The following is a 20741-nucleotide window of genomic DNA, read 5'->3' on the forward strand; positions in this document are numbered from 1 at the left end:
TTGCTTCATTTCGCTCGAGGGTGTCCATGTGAAGTCTTTAGTAGACGGATCATCATATCATGACCAGGGTGACTTATCCTGTCGAGACAAAGCCAATATGTGTCTAAATCCAAGAGATCTTCTCTCATAACTTTATTGGATTTAATAGCTCGAATAGTGACATAGAGTCCACTAGAGAGACACATAAACTTCTCTAAGATGCGCCTTTATTTGCAATCATTAGAGGTATTGCAAAGGAACTCATTTTTGTTCTCCTCATGCATTTCTGCATGGAATCCGTTGGCTATTCATAGGGTGTCATCTGCCCTAGGAGCGTAGAGAGTTTTGTGAGAATAATCAAGGTGCCATTTGGCAAGGGGAACTTGGGCTATTCCATGTCCTTGAATTAATACTGATGGCCCAGCCATCGTAGTCACAAAGTAACATGCTCATGAATCAAAATGGAGTCATAATGAAGAGAACTCGAAATTTTATTCATAAGCCAACAGAGTACATCATTATCTCTTAACCATTAGGAAAATCTAATCCAAATGCTAGCTAATGCAAAACAATGGTAGTCGTCTAACTTCTTTCGGTAATTCCAACGCAAATGTGACCAGGTGAGTAGAGAGATGTCGGTGGAGCAAAGCTCGCTTAATTACCACTTATCTCAAAACCTTCCTAGACATCACATTTACATTGAGTATGCCTACTTTGAAGAAAGACTAAACCATAGGCATCCACTACAAAAATATGTCAATTGCCTACATCTCTTGGAAAATAAAGACGTAAACAGAATTGGCGATCTATTGATCCCAGCCAGATTTGTAGTCTTTAACCCTTCACTCTAGATCATCTTCTTGATCTTCTTGTTCTACATAGTGAGCTTCTCTTGCTTCACAAATATGCTTTGTAGGCGGTGACAAGTTCTTCACGAGCTCTACAAATGTGTGCCCAATGATCAGACACTCCACATTGAGAACATACATCTCTTTGTTCAAACTCCTTTGATTGAGGCGCTTTGAAAGCGTCATTTAGATGGCTCTTAGTGTTGGTGGCGCCACCAACATGGCCAGAGGCGTTGCCTCCCTCTCTTTTTCCACGTTGACCTCTTCGGTTCCGTGTTCGCCTATATTGGCGGTTACCTTCCCAAGTAGAGCGATTATATGGACCAGAAAGTCCAGAAGTATCCCTAAGGTTAGGGTTTCGCTCTTGGCGCCTTCTCTTAGGGGCGCGACTATAATTGGATTCCGGAATATGCTCTATTTCCACGGATCTCGAATTATAGTTCTTCACAAGGATGTTGTCATGTTTTTCAGCGACATTCATAGCTCCAATGAGCTCATGAAACCTTGTGATCCGTCCTGCAGCAATATCGATTCGATAGTTCTTAGCAACCATCAATGCAGAAACGGGGAAGGTAGAGAGAGTCTTCTCAATCAACATCGCATTTGTGATCTCTTTACCACAGAATTCCATTAAGGATTTAATGCGAAGTGCTTCCGAGTTATAGTCAAGAACTGACTTGAAATCACAGAAGCGGAGGCTATGCCATCTCACTTCTAGGTCAGGAAGCAGGGAGTCACGGACGTTGTCAAATCTTTATTCGAGTGAAACCCACAGCCTTCTGGGGTCTTCTTCATTCATACACTCGTATTGGAGCGAATCATCCATATGACGAGTCATTAGGATGATGGCTTTCGCCTTATTTGCCTCTAAGGCTGCTCTATTTGCTTCCAAAGCTTGAGCTTGCTCAACAGTTAGCACGTCCTGGCTAGGCTAGAGAATCGTATTCAAGATTCCATCGGCCTTGAGATGCTGGCGGATATCACGAACCCACCTGTGATATTCAGAGCCAGTTGTTCCCAATGGAGCAAAGTCCAATTTGTTCAGGTTAGTCATCCTGAAAGAGAACAAGAAAATGGTTAGTTTCGGAGCGTGAAAGGCTACCACGAAAACATATAAAATTTCTGAGCGTAGTCGCTTCCAAGAAATTAGGAATTTCCAAGAGGGGTTGGATTAGATCGAAACAATGATGTGTGTGGTCGATCGTTTTCTTCTCAACAAACTCTTAAGTTTGGAGGACTCTACAAGCTCCAAGCTTGGAGTGAGCACGAACCCCCACAGTTCGGCTTTTGGTCTCCACTATGAAGAAGAAAGGGGGGGGTTAGAAGAAGGGAGGTTGAAAGTCCCCGAGAAAAGAAGAGAAATTGAATTTAAAAACTCTAAAAAAACGGGAACGTTTAGTAAAAAATACCTCGAAATAAGTCGCCGGAAAATTTGGCAGGAAAAGTTGTCGGAAAAGTCGCCGGAAAGTGGCCGGAAAAGTCGTCGGAAAAAGTCGCAGGAAAGTGGCCGGAAAAGTCGTCGGAAAAAGTCGCAGGAAAGTGGCCGGAAAAGTAGTCGGAAAAAGTGGCCGGAAAGTTGCCGGAAGTCGGCCGGAAAAAGGTTGACCGGCGTTGACCGGAGGGTTGACTGACGTTGACCGAGGTGCTGACGTGGCGGCCGGTAGCTGATGTGGCACTCTGACGCTGACGTGGGCGCCTGAGATGGGTGACGTCAGTGGGCCAAGCTTCTGGGCCTGCGCTGTGTGGTTTTGGGCCGGACGCAGGGCTGGGCTGATCTGCTGCCTTCCTTTTTTTTTTTTTTTTTTTTTTTCTTTCTGCCGGTTCGGTAGCAGTCTTTTCCGGTGGCCGGTTCGGACGTTTCTAGGCCGGTTTCGGTGGATATTTTTCGGCTTCGGTGATCTGGGGTCTGGTTGCAGCTTCCGGTGAAGTTTGGTAGCAGTAGGCAGGGAGGAAAGCTTCGAACCGGGCAGGGAGGAAAGCTTCGAACCGGGCAGGGAGGATATAGATATTTCCGGTGGCCGGTTCTGGGGGCGGGGCCGCCGGTTCTGGACTCCTGGAGTTGAGATCTTCAAGGTGGGCGGCGGTGGTTTCTGGGATTTGAAGGCTACGAATTTAGGATTTCAGGGTTAGGGCTCGTGCTGATAACGTGTTGTAGAGAAACTGAAATTGAGAGGAATTTGCTGTGTATTCTCATTGATAATAGGGGCCTCTTTATATAGAGGATTACAATGCATAGAATCTCAATCGTACAAGGAAAGTAATCATACATTGAATAGGAATCTAGATCCTTTTAATTTAACCCTATTACCACTAGGTCAAGTAACCTAGAGTTTGGGCCAAACACAAATAGAGATATCCTTAAACAGTTACAAAAATAAAAATAAAAATAAATGAATACAGAGGCATTAATTTCTACATACATCTTCATGAGGTGAACGCTGTCTTATATTGATTCTTCATTGATAGAATTAGCTAGCCAACACCTATAAGTAAAATTTTAAATACACACACACACATATCGTTTATTTCTGAAGTTAGTCCAGCTTAAGCTAGATCATATATATCAATAATGGAAGCAAGTTAGCCAAAGGGGCACATACATGCATGCATGCATGCATTGATATAATTAAGTTTTACCTGCAGCCATGGGCATAACATAGTGCTGTATAATTATTAATTAACACCATTGAAATGACCCAATTAGAACCGATATTAGATAGCAGCTAGTTTCAGCTTAATTATATATAAATATATTGATGAATGCGCGCATGATCGGCCTCGGTATAGGTTGTTGGTTACTTGGCTTTAGTTCAACCAATTGACCTCAATCCGATTGTTGAAGCTTCATCTGGTGATAGAATTGAGCTATGAACTCTTCGGCCTTGGCGTCGATGTGCTCATCGTCACCACCATATATATTAGCAACCTCGCCCTTGTTCTTATCTTCGTCCTGCTCGCTCCGGTCCAGCTCTTGGAGATTGACAGCAGAAGCGTATTTGCTCTGCATGCTATCTTCGGATGAGGATCTGGACACGAGACCGGTGCTGTGGGCAGGAGACATGGGTGGAGGGAGCACGTCTTCGTATCGTTCAGACCCCGTTGGAGTTGAAGGTGCAGCGATCTCAAATAAAGGCGGCGGAGGTGAGGAATGGTTGCTCTGGAGGTGCAACGGCCGCATAGACCCCACGAGGCGCTTCCAGGCGCTTTTGGGGGTCATTCCTTCCACGGAGGCGGCTTTGGAAGATTTTCTAGAACGACTTCGGAGCAGAACCATGGCCGCCTTCAGAATTTGATTACCTCCACGCTTCTTTTTAGCTGCTGCTAGCTGTGTGGCTGGTGTGACGGGGGCTGCTGCATTTTCATGATCCTCGTGGTGATCAGTGGCTAGGTTGGTGTGGTCAGCCGGGATGGCAATCACCAGCTGCTTGTTGTCTGCCTGAGATTGGTTTTCCATTGTTGTTTATATATAGATAAATAACGATATGATAGTTCGGAAATCTAGATAGGTAGAGACTAGCTTCGAGATCTCCTCCTTCTCCTTCCCGCGGTAGTCTCCTCCCTGCGTTGAGCAGGGTGAGATGCGGGAGGAAGCTTTGGTAGGAAAGCTGGAAGAAATCACTATATATATACTGATTAGGGATCTCGGAATCTATGAGCTAGCTAGCAAGCTGGCGCTTATCTCCCTATCATCGACCATTAACAAACTACGGTTGGTTATTTTTAACCATCAATTGCCAGGCTACCTTAATTCTTGCGCCTTTAATTCATGTATGCCTCTGCCTCTTCCAGCAATTTAGATCATCCATTGGATTCGAATTAATCATCGAATATTATTTATACTGGTCCGGGGTTAACTGGTAATGATTATATAATAACAACTATAGTTAATTACTTACATTTGCCTGACTCTGCAAATTCAATTTACGGCCTCATTTGGTTCACGGAAAATAAGAATCAGGAAAGGAAAGTTTTTTCCTTTTCCCAAACCAAACGAGGCCTACAAGCTATCATGATTTTTTGTAGTTTACATGAAAGTTAATGGTGCTTCCTATCTAGCTTATTGGAGATCTGGACTTGTGTGTGTGTGTATTTTATCAATATCACACGGTTCCTCAAAGACTTCTTAGGCCGAGAGACTAATCTGTGTCGGGGAATCATGTCAGAACGCTTCCTCTTCCCCGGTCACCAAGAATAGATTGCGATTTAACTCCAATCAGCGTCGGCGGGATTCGAACCCGGGTGTGGGGGTTCCACACTAGGAAACTCTTACCAACTCGACCACCTGTGGTGGTTGTGTGTGTGTGTGTATTAGTTTCTTGGTATATGATAATTATATAGTTTGTATCCTAACTTCTAACACGAAAATCAACTAGTGTTATAAATTCATTATTAATTAAATGAAAGATATATAATCACGTGTTTAGGGATGAATGAAATTCGTCTCTATCATTTTTTTTGCTTTTTTAACGAATATGAGGTAGCAAGTCACCTCAATTACGTTAGCGAGTTAGTAACACACACACACAGACACAGAGTTAGTCAGTATTCGTATCGAGGTCCACGAGGGTATCCTAGCAAAACTAGACTAATCCCCAACCACAGGCGCACGAACCCAAAGGCCAGTTAAATGTACTGGCCACAAACTGGTGAGAGTTGGGACTCGAACGCTAATCATTGGCCTCTCGGGTATGACAAGGGACATGCTCCTTTGATGATATCAAGCAAACAGGGACAGACCTGGCTACATATGCAATTGATGTTTGTGATCTAGTTGAAACTCAATTCTATACACACAATTACTACTGTTGGCACCCCTACGTGATTGACTACATATAAACATGTATTAGTATCTTTTCAAAAAAAAAAAAAAAACATGTATTAGTATATGAATTGGTCCCACCTACCTTATTTGATTGGTTAGTTTGAAATAATAAAAATTCAATTTAATATAGGATACAAAGATAATTATAAATTTGGTATAGTATTGAATAAAGTAAGTAGTTCTAAAATGCACATCGGTGCTTAGCTTCCTAAATATAAGGAATTTATTGTAATTAGATAAAACTAAAAACATAAAGAGACTAGGGCAATAGCCCGGCCCAAATTGCCAGCCCACTAGGTCTAAGGGGAAAAGCTCAGAGCCAAAGTGATGGGCCCACACCCAATCTCAGTTCACCGCCTCCACCAAAAGTGAAAACCCATTGCCGCCATGCCCTAGTGACCGCTGCCGCCCACGCCACAAGACTGCAACCACACCATCATGACCCATCGCACCAAAGACGTCACCGCAGCCGCATGCAAGAGTCCCAATCCAACCGGAGTTGGAAGAAACCAAAGCAAACGGAGCAAGAAGACATCTTCCTCGATACGCCCTGCCGCTGCCGCTGCCGCAGCATTCCGGAGCAAATTGGATCGGTCCCCAATCCAACGCCGACGCCAATCACCATCCTTGCCACGATGCCCAGACCCAACTTGCCACTGAGAAGCTTCGAACCAGATTGAGAGCACCCACCACAATTATCTCCAAGCCATCAATCCCAAGAAGCCAAGGCAGATGAAATACCCGTCCGGCAGCAAACCCAACGACAACGCGGTGACACCGGCGCCATCAGTGGTCCCCGCCGGACAGGGACGCTTAGGTGAGGAATAGTCTCTCTCACGGCGCAAGGCTAAGAGAGATAGTTTAGGTTTTTTAAAAAGTCGCTTCTCTTACGTATTTGATTGTATAATGAGTAAGACTATATGTACGTACCACTTGTGGGTACTACCACTAACTTCTTGTCTGTCTATGTTAAATGACAGCGGAAGGGTATGTAACGGCTTATTCTGGCTTGCGATGAATATATTTTTCCCTGATTCAAAAAAGTAAGTAGTTCTAATACATATATAAAACGGTTGGGCTAAAAAAAAATGTTATTGAGTCCTACTACAATCATACATACAAAAGGATTGTTTAACTGTTTTTTTTTTTTGGATTGGGAGAGAGGTAACAGGTCACCACGGTTACGTTAGCGAGTTTGACAGGACCCGCCCCGGATTTCACCCCGAAATCCGAAGTGGCCCTGCGGGGCCCACCTTAGAAGAAATTCTACCAAAAATTTGGCGGAACTTCCCCTAAAAATGGACTACCCAATACCTGTAGGAAAACATTTACACTTCTAAACCATCCATCCTTATTCTCCTGGAGCCACCCTGCTCCCCATAAGACAACATTCTCCAATTCACATTACACAATTCCCAACTTGAATAACATTAATTCCACAGGTAATAAGAGCAATTCTAATAGAAAGGTAAATAAGGAAAACCTAATTCAAAGGCCAACGCGGAAGCCATGCTGTTGACTATGCCTCAACTCCATGTACGCCCGACCTCAACTAATTTCGCCTGCAAACTGGGCATTTAAAACCGAAGGGCCCAGGGAAAAGTAATTTAAAACACGTTAGTGTGAGTGGACAAAAATATACAACTAAATAAATAATTTAAAAGAAATGAAGTTGTATTACTTTCCCACGGATTTAAATTCATAAAACTTCGATGCATGCAACGTTTATAAAACAGAGGTCTTTAAAACCCGGAGTCTCGTGAAAACATACCAATCCCCGCTGGTTAAGAGAATCGGACTAGCCCCGCTAGTCAAGTAACAAATAAAAGGATATGGGGAAGAGATTTCACCATACTGGTAAAGGAGCCCCTCAGGCTCTACCTACCCTCGACTGCCACTCACACATAGATTGTGTGAGGAGGAGAACTAATAACCTCGACTACCACTCACGTGAGGAGGAGAATAAATCACCTCGACTGCCACTCACAAACACAAAGTAAGTGAGGAGGAGACCTAATCGAATGACCCGAGTATGGTGAGGAAAAACAATCGAAAACCAGTAAATCAGTAAGGCTTCCCCAACCTCGCAACAAAACACGAGTATGAATCCCATCCATACTCGGAAAATCTCAAGAAAATATATACTCCAATGACGTGGCCCCGCACGCCAAAATATTCTAGAATTCATAAACCATTAGGCGAGAAATAATCGATAAAATAATTCAATCGAAAATCCCATTTTCGAAAAATATTCCAAAAAATCTCAATATTGACGAATACAATATATTAATAAATTCCGGAAATCATCTCGGAAAGTAATTCATCGAAAATCACTTAATTCATGATTTCAAATAAAAACCATATATCGGAGATACTTATCAAAGGCTCAAAATCCATTCCCGAATCATAATTGAAAATAAATTATAATTAATCTCTGAAAATTTAATCATATTCCGAAAACAAATCATGAAATCCAAATCTGAGCATAATAGATTCGTATATGAAATTCATATGGAAAAACAATGCCAAAATTATAATCCAAGGCAAAATATTATGCTCAATAATAAAATGATAAATAAATTATTATTTCTGGAAAAATAAATGCATGCATCATTCTTTAAAAATAAAAGTCCACTCACAGTACTATTCAGGTGATCATGCATACGAGTTCCTTCGTCGAGCAATCGCTCGGTACGTCACCCTGTACACAATTATATTCCGTGAATAACTATTCAACAAATTAATATGATTCCTAAAATCAATTCCTTATAATTACATCTCCACTTCTTCTCGGATTCAACCCAAATTATACCACTAATACCAATTCGTCGATTTACATATTCCACAACGAAAATGAGGGAAACCCAACGGCCGGATTTCCCACAATTCAATCACAAAACTCCAAACTTCGGAAACTCACAACCAATTCCAAACTCCTCCAAAATTCACCAAACTTCACATACAAGCTTTACAACATTTATAGGATTTAATTGGGCTAAAACAGGAATTAAAAACCAACCCTACGCGCCACCCACAGTGGCGGCGTGTGGGGCCCACGCGCCGGTGGTCACCACCTCCGATGGCCGCCAAATTTTGGCAGCACCACCTACTCAACAGACCCAACATCTTTATCAACTACAACAAGTTCCAATTTTACCTGTAAGTGATCGAAATTGGCCGGTGAAGTTTTTCCAGAAAAACCCAAGAACCCTAGGATTTGAAATCGTCGATTCGACCTCCACACTGCAAATCGTGGCTCAAGGCTAGGGGCAAAATTATCCTTGGCAAAAACCGAACCTTCGACGCCGGTTTGGTGGCCGGAGACGGCCGAAATCGCCGAAAATCGACGAAAGTTCTGATCTGCTACAGTGACCTTCATCTTCTTCTCGATGCTGCACCTTCCACAGTTCAAATTAAGCTACCAAACGAACCCAGAAATGAAGAGAAGGAAGAGGGCTTTCCAACGACACCTTATGCGTCAAAATCCGTCGCCGGATGGAGGAGTTATGGCCGGAAGCAGGTGTAGAGGTCGGAGAGGGAGAGGGAATCGGGGAGAGAAAAGAGAGAGCTCGGTAAGTTTCCGAAAATGGAAACTTACCACAGTAACTCGGCTATTTATAGACAAATTACCATGAACAGTAACTTTAGTATTTTGGCCATAACTTTCGCATACGAACTCCGATTTTTACGTACCACATATGCACGAGCTCGGTTTAACGTCCTCTACGATTTTCCTGAAGAAAGTTTTATCAAATTTTGACCCGAACAAAAAGTCAACTTTTAGGGCCACTAAAAGCATCGAAACAAAGTAAAAAGTGAAAGTAATTGTCGTTTACCGTCCAAATGACTAGTAAACCGATAAATTCAGGTTCGGGACGTTATAGAGTTAGTAGCACACCCACCAAGTCAATATTCGAACCGATGTCCATGAGAGTATCCCAGCAAAGCCAGACAAATCTCCCGCCGCGAGCGCACGAACCCGAAAGCCCCTCAAACCTACTGGCCATAAACTGGTGGAAGTTGGGGCTCGAACTCTAGACATGGGAGTTCCATACTAGGCAGCTGAACCAACCTTATCACACCAGGTGGTTGGCTGTTTAATTGTTTTAAATTTTTTTTTTCTGATCAAAATCAATTCAAACCATTATGACAAATAGAGGGGGGGGGGAAAGAGAACAAATTTTTAACTGCGAGTCTGCAACTACATTCAGAGATTAGAGTTTGATTCCTCCATTAGTATTCGCATCAAAATTCAATACATGTACTATGAACTCCCAATCTAATGAGTCTCATTTTGATTTATAATTCAGTTTACAAAACTTTATCATATTGACTTGATACACATTTACGCAAGCGTACGTATCATTGTCAAGATAGGGAAGTATTAAGCCTAAAATTATCGTACCACGGGGATTAGTGGCTAACCCACAATCCTTGGGTAGTCGGAACTAAAGTCACTAGGCAAATAAAGGAGAATAAAATAAATAAAAATGCTAATCTAAGGCAACAAGCCTTAGCAATGCTCGGCTTTGGTTTTCACCAAAGCATAATCAAAACTAAGAGCCTAGTACGTGGTAGATATTTACAATGAGGTAGAAATTATCATTTGAAATTGTGATTGTAATTTTCTAATAATTAAATTGCAAGAATTTAAATGAAAACTTTAGCTAACAACTAAATTACATAAAGAAAGGAAAAAGTAAGAAATGAAAATTAGGTCACTAGGGTATCCTCCTAGCCAAATTCAATGCACAAATATGTTCCAACAATGGTCATTTAATTCATAATAGCATCAAGAACTGTACCCAAGGCTTTTCAAGGTTCATGAGTCATTAAATTCCTTAAATGGTATTCCTACTCCGGATCAAGGGTCGTAGAAACACAATTGGGACAATTTAGAGCCTTGTTAGGGCCTTTAGTTGCACCAAAAGACGAAGAGTTCTAGAATCAAGGTTTCCAAGCTAGCCAATACGCAATCAAAATTGGTACTGTAACTAACCATGTTCTAAACAAGTGTCCTAGCCATAAATTAGAAAGGTGATTAGGCTCCCTAATTTGTTGTAGACATGCTCATCTACGCATTCAAGAGTTAATCAAGCTCCTAATCATGCATCTAAGCCAAATATTATAGAATAGAACATATGCCAAACACAAAACTAAAAACCATTGAATCAAAACATATTTATTACATTGAATCCATGCTAGGGCTCAAACCCTAGTTTCCTAAATAGACTACTCACTACCCATCAACTAATCAACAACAATATGTATCAAATTAAAGAGAGAAATGTGAAGAGAAGTGAGAATTAACAAAAACAAGTCACAAATTGCTATAGAGCAAGTATGACAAATCTTGATTTATGGCTCCTCACTTTTACCCAAACTCAAATCTTGATGCTCCTTGACAAATTGATGAAGATTTGTTGGTGAGAATAGGAGAAAAGAAAAAGGAAATGGAAGAAATTGGGAGAGAGTAGCCCAAAGGCTGCCCCCTTTTAGGTGGTGCGGCGTTGTGTGTAGAGAGGAAGAGAGTCGTGATAAAAAATGGGAATAGGGTTGGCTAGCATATATATATATATATATATATATATATATATATATATATATATATATATATATATATATATATATATATATGCCGGGCCCTTCTAGTGAGGGATCCATTTTTTTTGTCTTTTCTAGGGATAGGGCATTAGACCAACTTTTCGATCATATTTTAGCATCTTAACCGTTCAGATTTTAGATCCAAATGTGTAGATCACTTCTGCAAATTTTCAGCCAAATTGATTATCATTAAGGCATTCAAAACGGCGACTTAAGATTATAAGTATGAATGGTTCAAATTTGACATATTTGGTTCGTTCATTGATTTATTCTAGTTTGATACCTTAACGATCACCGATTTGGCTGAAAATTTGCAGAAATGATCTACACATTAGGACCTAAAAACTGAACAGTTGAGATGTCGAAATGTGATCAAAAAGTTGGTCTAATGCTCTATCCCTATAAAAGACCAAAAAAGGGATCCCTTAGTGGAAGGGCCCTATATATATATATAGAGCGAGGCCTCGCTCTGAAATTAAAATGCGAGGTTAGAGTTTAGGGTCACTTTTCGGTCGCATATCCACATCTCGACCGTTCAGTTTTTAGGTACTAATATATAGATCATCTCTGTAAAATTTTAGCCAAATTGATGATCTTTAAGGTATCTAACTCGCTTAAACCAATGGGCAAACTGAATCTATCAAATTTGAACCGTACTAGCTTTAAGGCAGTTATCAATGCCTTAATGACCATCAACTTAGCTGAAAATTTGCAGAAGTGATCTATACATTTGGATCTAAAATAAATTTTAGCCAAATTGATGATCTTTAAGGTATCTAACTCGCTTAAACCAATAGGCAAACTGAATCTGTCAAATCTGAACCATACTAGCTTTAAGGCAGTTATCAATGCCTTAACGACCATCAACTTAGCTGAAATTTTGCAGAGATGATCTATACATTAGTACCTAAAAACTGAACGATCGAGATGTAGATATGCGACCGAAAAGTGACTCTAAACTCTAACCTCGCACTTTAATTTCATAGCGAGGCTTCGCTCTATATATATAGGGTCCGCTAGTCGGGTTGATGGGAGATTGGTTTGTTAGGGTTTCCATACCGAAATGGAATGTCACTATGGTAACTTGCTATTTATACTAGGATTTTCTAAAATAGTAACCGAAGCTTCTCATATCATAACTTTTTAACGTCCTCTACAACTTTCTTGAAAGAAGTTTTCTAAAAAATTGAGCCAAAAAAAAAAAGTCAACTTTTGAGCCCCTAAATGTTCTCAATAAAGGGAAAAATTAAAGGTTTTTGTCATTTACCATCCAAATGACCAATAAATAGGTAAGTCTAGGTACGATGCATAACATTATAGGCTATGGAAGCCAAGGAGTGCAGCTGGATTGGTTGGGGTGCAGCTTACTTGTCTGTTGGGTCGCTCGTTCTATGTTGGCGGCGGCTTGCCGATACAATTGTTGATTGAGCTTCCATGGCGGTTTCGATTGCCTGACTTGCATTGTGGTTCAGTATATTGGCAGCAAGCAAGGTTGGGCCTTATGGGTTGGCTTACTTGTTAGGTGTGGGGTGAGGTCTCCTAAGCCTCAATTAGAGTGACTCATGGTTCTTAGGCCTACCTCTGTCAATGGAGGGCTTGTCTACGCAGCAGTCATTGGGTCCTCTCTTAGGCCTGCATCTATAGTTGGGCTGGATCAATTGATTAAGGAGAGTGTCTTGCCACCCTCAATTTATACTTAATATTTAGAGTTTTTGAAGCCTGCATACTATGAAGTGCTATTACGTACAATTAGTTAAAGAGGATCGTCGAGTACCATAATTGATTGCATTGGCAAATGGTTTCTTGCTTAATTTAATTTTAGGCAAGAGACATAGTTATTGCCTCGTAGACTTACTAAATAAATGAGCCTAAATGTTTTAGTGGATGATATTGGTTCTTTCCAAACTATTTTGACATTGATGTAGGTCGCAAGTATAGAAAATTATTGTATGTGTCATTCTGGCTTTGAGATTAATTAAATCTTTTCTTCTGCTAAAAAAAATAGTTTGGACTTATTGCTAAAATTTCACCAAAAAACCATCATTTATGTTATCAGATGAGTCATGTTTTGAAGAAAATAAGTGGATTTCATTATTTGTTATCGTCAGAGTAGCACATACACCAATCATATGGACTTAGACTTGATATACATGGTTAAACGCTAGGAAAACTAACAAATATCACTCATTAAAAAGTGTGTCTACCGTAATATATATTGTAAGATGCAACACACTAAGATCTTCTAATGGCATGTTTACTAACTTGGAATCGGAATGAGAATGGATTGAATGATTCCGGAATAAGAGAATTCCGTCGTTTACTTACATGTAAGGGAATCCGAATGAATGTGGGTCCCACATTCTTATTAGGAATCAATTCCTGAATACTCAGGAATTCGATAACCTAGGGGGGAGATGGGTTTAGGAATCAACCACTACTACAATAAGTTAATCAGACGACAGATATTTGGAGTTGTGTGATGACCAGCCTCACTGTGGTCTAAACGAGTGTTGTGTGATTGAAAAATCACACAACGGTGATTTCACTGATGTGTGATAATACTTTGCTCAACAGAATACCTGTTTCCGTTGTGTGAATTCTGCGCAGGCATGTGCCTGGCATGGCATGCGCGGGGATGTGTCGACACATTCAAACAACAGAAGAAGGAATTCGCCGTTGTCTAAGATTCATAACACACAACAGATATAACTCATTCTTTGTTGTCTGAGATATGTAACACACAACAGATATAACTCATTCTTTGTTGTCTGAGATATATAACACACAACAGATATTACTCATTCTTTGTTGTCTGAGATTAATAACACACAACTGAAGTGAAATGATCTCCCTTGTCTGTTGATTACTCAAACAACAGAGATGATTTCATTTCTGTTGTGTGTTATGAATCTCACACAACAGAACTTTGTTTTCTTTTGTTGTTGGTTGTTAGTTCACACAACCAATATATTTGGTTAGCTGTGGTGTGAATATTGTAATCAGATTGGCTAATAGCCAATTACTGTTGTAGGAGAAGCCTTAATTTTAAACTCGTTTACAATCATACAATACATTGTTTTGTATTGTGTTGTATGAGATCAATGCTAGGTGAAATCATACAAAATCAATGCTAGAGATTATTACCAATGAACAATAATTTTATATTAATGCTAAAAGTAACTTAGATACATAAAATCAAACTCCAATCGATTCACTATATACAATTTTATAAGCATTTAAACATTTCATTGAACGAAGCCTTCCAATTTCATAAGCTATACAAGACTGTGTTCGATCCTCACCCACAAGCAATGTTGCAATACGAGCAATCCAATTTCCATCTTGTGCAGCATATGCAGCATATGTTCGATCCTCCAAGAATGATCCTTCGCCTATCAAATTCAGGTAACCTCCCCGGCAAACTTGACTGCCGCACAAACAATCTGATGCTTCATATTCTTCCTTACTCTGTCAAAAAAAATAGACTTCAATTGTCAAATACAGTCATGTAAATTGCAATCGAGTAACACATGAGACCCATAGGCAAAAGAGTCAGACCTCCTTAATAGAGTTGTAGTCCAATGTGATCTCTTCACCGTATTGAATCTTACGTACAGTGTAGATTCCAATCTGGTAACGATCATCTACAGCAGTAACTCTGCATTAACGAAAGTGTAAATGTTTATAGAACTAGTAGTCAAAGTTTGGCCAGACTAAATTCTAGGATTAGGATGCCATTGATTACTATAGGTACTTGTGTATATATAAGACATAAAGAACTGCTAATAACACATATCTTGATAGCATACATCAATCTAATTTGTATTTCCGGCGTTCTTAACCACAGTGCTATAATACTTACTGAAATGGCAATCTAAAACTGCATATTCAAAAAATAAATATTCTAAAATGGAAAGTTGTTCTTACACCAAAGTATAAATTAAATAATCTAAACATCATAAAGTACGAAAGCTCTAAGTACGTACAAGCCAAAAGGTAACCGTAAAACATAAGTAGCAACAAAGAACTTTTAACTAGATGCAGCACCATATATCATGGGGATGTAACAATTACTAGTCAAAATCACAACTTCGTACTGCTCTGTAAAATTCCCTATATGCATGGTGGGACGAGGACGGTACGATGACTAACAGAACAAATTTAATAGAACTTACTTTGCTTCACAATTAGGTCGGCACGAGTGACAAATTCTACTTGCACAGGTTGCTTTATGCATGGCATCAACAACAACTAAATCATACCCATCAGCATCACCCTGCCAAACAACAATCAATGATAGGCACAAATCAGTAGAGCAAACAGTAACTACCTATGAACTTGGGCAACAATAAAGCACCTTGAACTCTTTAATCAAGCTTCAATCTCAAACCTTGAGCACTTGATTGAGCCCATGGATATGTCAATTTCAATCATATTTTCTTCCTCATTGATCTCAGCTAAGAACTCAAATAAAGTATGCTGTTGGAAAATGGCCTTCTGTGACAAACCTGACATTTTCTGTTGCAGACTAAAGATGGACTCTTCTTCCTTGTCATGGCCAACATAATATCCGTCGGGGAGGGATATTTCGATGAGGCTTTTCTCGTCAGAGATTGAACCGTCTGAGCAATCTGGACTCCGATCCACATTGTCTCCAAATGGCCAGTCTAGTACTTCAGACTCCTCACTAGTTGATAAGTCATCAAGGCATGCACTTTCTACTACCAAATCTGGTGTTGAACTTTGTGCCGCTACCAAGTATTTGGGAGCCTCATTGTTCTTACTTGCTTCTTGAACTTCCTTGTCTTGTATAGAAGCACTTTCATTATCAGACTTAAGAACAACTTTTTCTTCAACTAATCTCTCAAGCAGAACAGGTTTTTGCTTGGAACATGTGAAGAAAAGAGTTGAGAATATCAATGTTATAGATGTTAGGAAGATGGAGTAGAAACCAAAGCCCAGTATCAAACCCACCAATATAAGCAATGGAGCAAGAACCACAATCAATGGTGGTGGGAATCTGAAGAACCACAAAGGAGTAGCCATTTGATCTTCAAGTATGTTTTTCAACTCCATGAAGAACCACAAAAGCCTAAGTAGCAAGAACAAAAAACAATTAAGCTAAATTTGAGAGGAGAGCAAGCTTTCTTTGTATGATTGAACAAAAATATCTATAGCAGAAAGCTGACAGATTACCCTTTTCAGGTCCAGAATAAGCAAAATAAAGGATCTAAGATTAAAGACTTTTCAAGAAACAAAGTACAATCTTCAAATCTCTAGTGCTGTTATAGCTTAGGTATATGAATATTTAGAACTTCAAAACTAGAAAAGTATAGAGCACTTTATTTTAAGCTAGCTCTATGAAAAACAGCATGAAATAGAGGAAGGAGGGCATGAAGTAGATCGGAAGGAAGCCAGTATGAATCTAAGCTATAGTGTGCTTTGAGATTTGAGGAGCAGGTCTCACCTAATTAACTAGTCTGCAAAGAGGAAGCAAAGTGAGCAGAAGAAGATATATTATATATTTTCTTAATAGTGTATATAAAATTGAAGGGCTGGTACTGAAGGGCTGGTGCATCCAAACCTATTATATCTTCAGCCACAAATCAAAGATTAGCTAACATGCATTCTGCAGAAAACCCATGCATAGCTGTTTCAGATTGGAATTATAAGCAGTCAGAGACAAAAGCAACCAGGCATGGTCACTTATTCATCCCAATAAGAAAGAGAAAACTAAAAGTGGCAACTGTATATCCTGCAGTTCTACTTTGTTTTAGCATGACCATTTGAAAATCATTACGTCTAACAAATCCAAACTATCAATCAACAAATCTTTCATATCCAGGAATAAATCACAATACTAAATCACGAAGCATATAAACCATTCAATGTGTCTTTAATTACACTAGGCTACCAAAACAAAGAAATAAAAGACATATAGAATAAGAATTCACGCCCATGAATCAGAACTCTAGTAACCTTACTGGTAGGAACTCTAATAACCATACTGGAATCTAAATATATCTGTAGACATGGATACTTGACAATCAAACCTAGATCAGTAGATCGCTCCTTGTGTGCCCTTCCCTGAACCATTGCATTGAAATCCAACAAGAAGCTCAAATTGTGAGTTGATTTAGTTAAAACATCTGTTAAAAAAAATTGCAAAACAGAGTCTACATACTTAATTAAATGATATCTTAGTAGAAAGCTATACCTTCCAAATGCTAAAAACTAGTAGGTATGAAAAAGACATGCTAAAAACTACATTACCAAGATAATACGAGTTACACTTACTTCTGGTGAAAGTGAAAGCTGTCAAGAAAAAGTTTCACGGTATGCATAATCAAGAACATAATAAGACCTCAATGTGGGCTAGAAGCAGAGGCATATATATATATATATATATATATATAGTTGTCGATACAACCACAATTTGTTGTCAATCACCAAAATCTGCTTAAAACTTGACCATCTAAGTACCGAGACAAAGCTAAACTGTCTATCCTAATACTGCAATGTGCACTCATATACTCACTATCTTAAAACACAAAACACACTTGCAAAGTTTGTAATAAATGTGCATTGCTCACAGCTCAAAAAGCCAAAAAAAAAAGAAAAGAAAGAAAAGTAGCATTCCTGATTTTCAGATAATCTTGACAAGAGGACGTTCAATTTTCACTCTTTTTGCTTCTCTAAAGCAAAGAAGAGAGCAATTGCAAGCAAGTAAGGTAATTTTTCCCCCAACTGCAAAGCCAAAGCAAAACCTAATTGAGATCTGCAAACCTAAATTCCACATAATCACTTAACTATGCACACACACACACACACACACACACACACTATTCTCAAAGTAAATAAATTGAAAGGGTGCCAAGGACCAACCGGAGCTGTAGAGGCCATGGCCGACGAAGAAAATCAACCAAACAACAAAACGAATATAAATACCGCAGTAGGGAATGAGATCTGGCGGCTCTGTTTCGGTGGAGCCCGTGCTTCACCGCCATTGCTAATCGATACCTGGAATTCGATCAGCTTCAATAGAAAGGAAAAAAAAAAAAGGGATTCATTCCCTATTGGATAGAGCGATGTGGTGGTCAGAGAATCAGAATCCATCGGTAAAGTAAAACATGAGTGAACCCAGGTGGAGGAGATGTGGGGATTTGGGTCGGTATATCGGGGAAGAAAGTGGAGTGAACCAGATGGAAGACTGAGAGAAAGGTTTCACGAGAGAGAGAGAGAGAGTGAGTGAGTGTGTCGAGAAACCATAGATTGCAGATTGATGATATCGAATACGCCATTGCTAAACCTCCAGGGAAAAACCTCCAACTGAACACTACCTTCAGAGAGAATGGGCTAGGATTGGGGGTTAGGGTTATGAGGTAGAAGGTCTTGGGGGACTGTTTAGGGGGAGAGGTCGATTCTCGGAGAATGTATGGGATTTAGAGAAATTGAAGTTCTTTCGGGGCCAGATCCATGGTTGATTCAAGATATATAGGTCGAAGTTTTAGGGCCAAAGATCGAAAATTTGGGGGAGATTTGGAGAGAGAGAGAGAGAGGGACAGAAAGAGGGATATTAGGAACGGAAGAAAGATAGTAGAAGAAGAAGATGAACGAGAGGTGGCATAAGAAAGGTGGAATGAACCTTGATCGAGAGTATTGATTTCAATAAAGACTACATAAGTTGTTTAGCACTTTAGTGGGAGACTTCAAGTTTCTCCAACAACAGAAAATTAACGGACCGTTGTATGAGTATATGATTACAAAACAGGCTGAGAGGGAAAATTTGCCGCCTGTGACTCATTTCATTTGAGTTAAATTAATTTTGCCGCGCTGTGCAATTTGCTTCCATGCTCAGACAACAGAACTATGACAATCTGTTGTGTAAATTTGTGCAACTTGCACTAGGTGTACCTAGAGGATTTCTCAAGGTTCATGCAACATTCATTATACAACAGATATCAAAAAAACGGTTGTGTGAATAATTCAAATTGAGCTCCTTCTGGGAGGGAATTATGTGCTCATTTCCCTCCATCTAGGCCTCATATTCACACAACGGAAACTTCTTAACTCAGTTGTGCAATACCTTCCTAAGAAAAAAGTTTTCAATTTTCTTATATTCACACAACAGAAACATATTTGTACCGTTGTATGATAGAGTTTGTGTTAACACACAACAGCAAATTTTAGTTCTGTTGTGTGATGAGTGTTGTGTGTTTCGATTTTTGTAGTAGTGAACCCACCCGGAATCAATTTTTTATACCAAAAATACCCTAACATAATTTCAATAACACCAAATTACCTGTTATTGCTCAAAGTCTGGCGGTAGCCCAAAGTCTGGCGGTTGCCAAACCTTCGTTTAACGCGGGTCCGGTGGGCGGACCTCTACTCTGGATTTGGTGATCTTCGCTAGCTGTCAAACGAAAGACAGGGCGTCAGAGGGAGACCGCGTTGGGCGGTCTTCACTTCTCCGATGCCTAAGTCAGTCAATGCATATAGACAGCATAACAATAAATGAGTAGTAAATGCGTAATTAATGAAGAGAGAGGAGAGAACCTTTTATAGGTGAGGAGGAGGCTGATCTTCTCCTTGTTTTCGATGTGGGACTGATGTGCTTCAGTCCCCAGCTTCAGGAGCTTCTGATGCTATCTTGGCACGGCGCGTGGCAGCGCGTTGGCGGTGATCTGGGGGCTATCCGAGGCTCAGGCCGTAGCCCGCCTGGCCGTGTATCTGTATGTTATTCCTTTGGCGGGAATTAGTTCCTTTGGCGGGAATTAGTACCTTTGGCTGTACAATGAGCGTAGCCCATTATAGCTAATTATGCTTGTGAATGTACATGTATGTACAAGTCCCCCAAGTCTCCAGTCAAGGAGGGCAATCTTGGTTGGGGAGTTGTTCGGCGGTTTGAAGCGTTATCTTCTGCTAGACTTGCAACAGCATAATTAGCGTCAGTGCGTTGTCAACCATGGATTTACTGAGCAAACGCTTTATACCCTTTCGGGTGGGCCCCTGTTAGGCCCCCCAGGGAGTCCCCCACTCCCCAGCTAAGATAGACCTCCGGATGGTCTGCAAATTGTTTGTTGAGGGGGAGCTGTGCGGAGCAGAGGGTGTTGGGTAGCGAGCCCAATCTTTAGCACCCAAGTGACGGGGGTCAACGTGCCTGATCAGGGCCGTCGTAGACTATTGACAAGTCCCCGTGTCCCGTAGGGACGGTCTGACCGTAACGCCGCGTGGCGGTCGTTGTCAGAGTGAGGCGTGGCCTCGGGATCCGCCGCTGGCGGATATCCCCCCGCTGGTTGAAGCAGGAAACAGCGTCCAGTAGACGTGCTTGGCGGTATTTAATTGAGCGGTATTGCGCTGAACAAAGTACGCAGCTTGCAAGATGAAAAGGGAGTTCCACTAGAGGTGTGTAGCGGAAGACGCCCCGTTTGCAGGGTGACGAGAAGTTCCGCTGGCGGAGTTTCGCTCAGCGGAGACTTCATCACCGG

The 20741-nt window shown here is 40.5% G+C and overlaps 2 protein-coding genes across 6 annotated transcripts; both read right to left on the reverse strand.

Moving 5' to 3' along the window:
- Nucleotides 1-3188: 3188 nt before the first annotated feature.
- On the reverse strand, nucleotides 3189-4490 carry LOC133745856 (uncharacterized). Its single transcript, XM_062174021.1, has one exon. It carries the CDS (start codon nucleotides 4279-4281, stop codon nucleotides 3652-3654), a length of 630 nt encoding a protein of 209 aa, XP_062030005.1. The 5' UTR covers nucleotides 4282-4490; the 3' UTR covers nucleotides 3189-3651.
- Nucleotides 4491-14396: 9906 nt separating this feature from the next.
- LOC133741741 (uncharacterized) lies at nucleotides 14397-18960 on the reverse strand. 5 transcript variants are annotated; one of them, XR_009862088.1, is made up of 5 exons: nucleotides 18139-18960; nucleotides 15762-16345; nucleotides 15429-15529; nucleotides 14812-14911; nucleotides 14397-14721 (listed from the first exon to the last, which is right to left on the reverse strand). XR_009862088.1 is itself a non-coding variant. In XM_062169473.1 (4 exons), the coding sequence occupies exons 1-4, from the start codon at nucleotides 15900-15902 to the stop codon at nucleotides 14449-14451; spliced, it is 615 nt and encodes a 204-aa protein (XP_062025457.1). In that variant the 5' UTR covers nucleotides 15903-18094; the 3' UTR covers nucleotides 14397-14448. The 5 variants fall into 5 exon arrangements, 2 of the variants coding, with proteins under 2 accessions (XP_062025457.1, XP_062025456.1); XR_009862090.1 differs by having other exon boundaries at nucleotides 15611-17340; XR_009862089.1 differs by having other exon boundaries at nucleotides 15611-18000.
- Between the last annotated feature and the right edge of the window lie 1781 nt (nucleotides 18961-20741).

Source organism: Rosa rugosa, chromosome 4 (assembly GCF_958449725.1).
Source record: "Rosa rugosa chromosome 4, drRosRugo1.1, whole genome shotgun sequence".
NCBI classification, from domain to species: Eukaryota; Viridiplantae; Streptophyta; class Magnoliopsida; order Rosales; family Rosaceae; genus Rosa; species Rosa rugosa.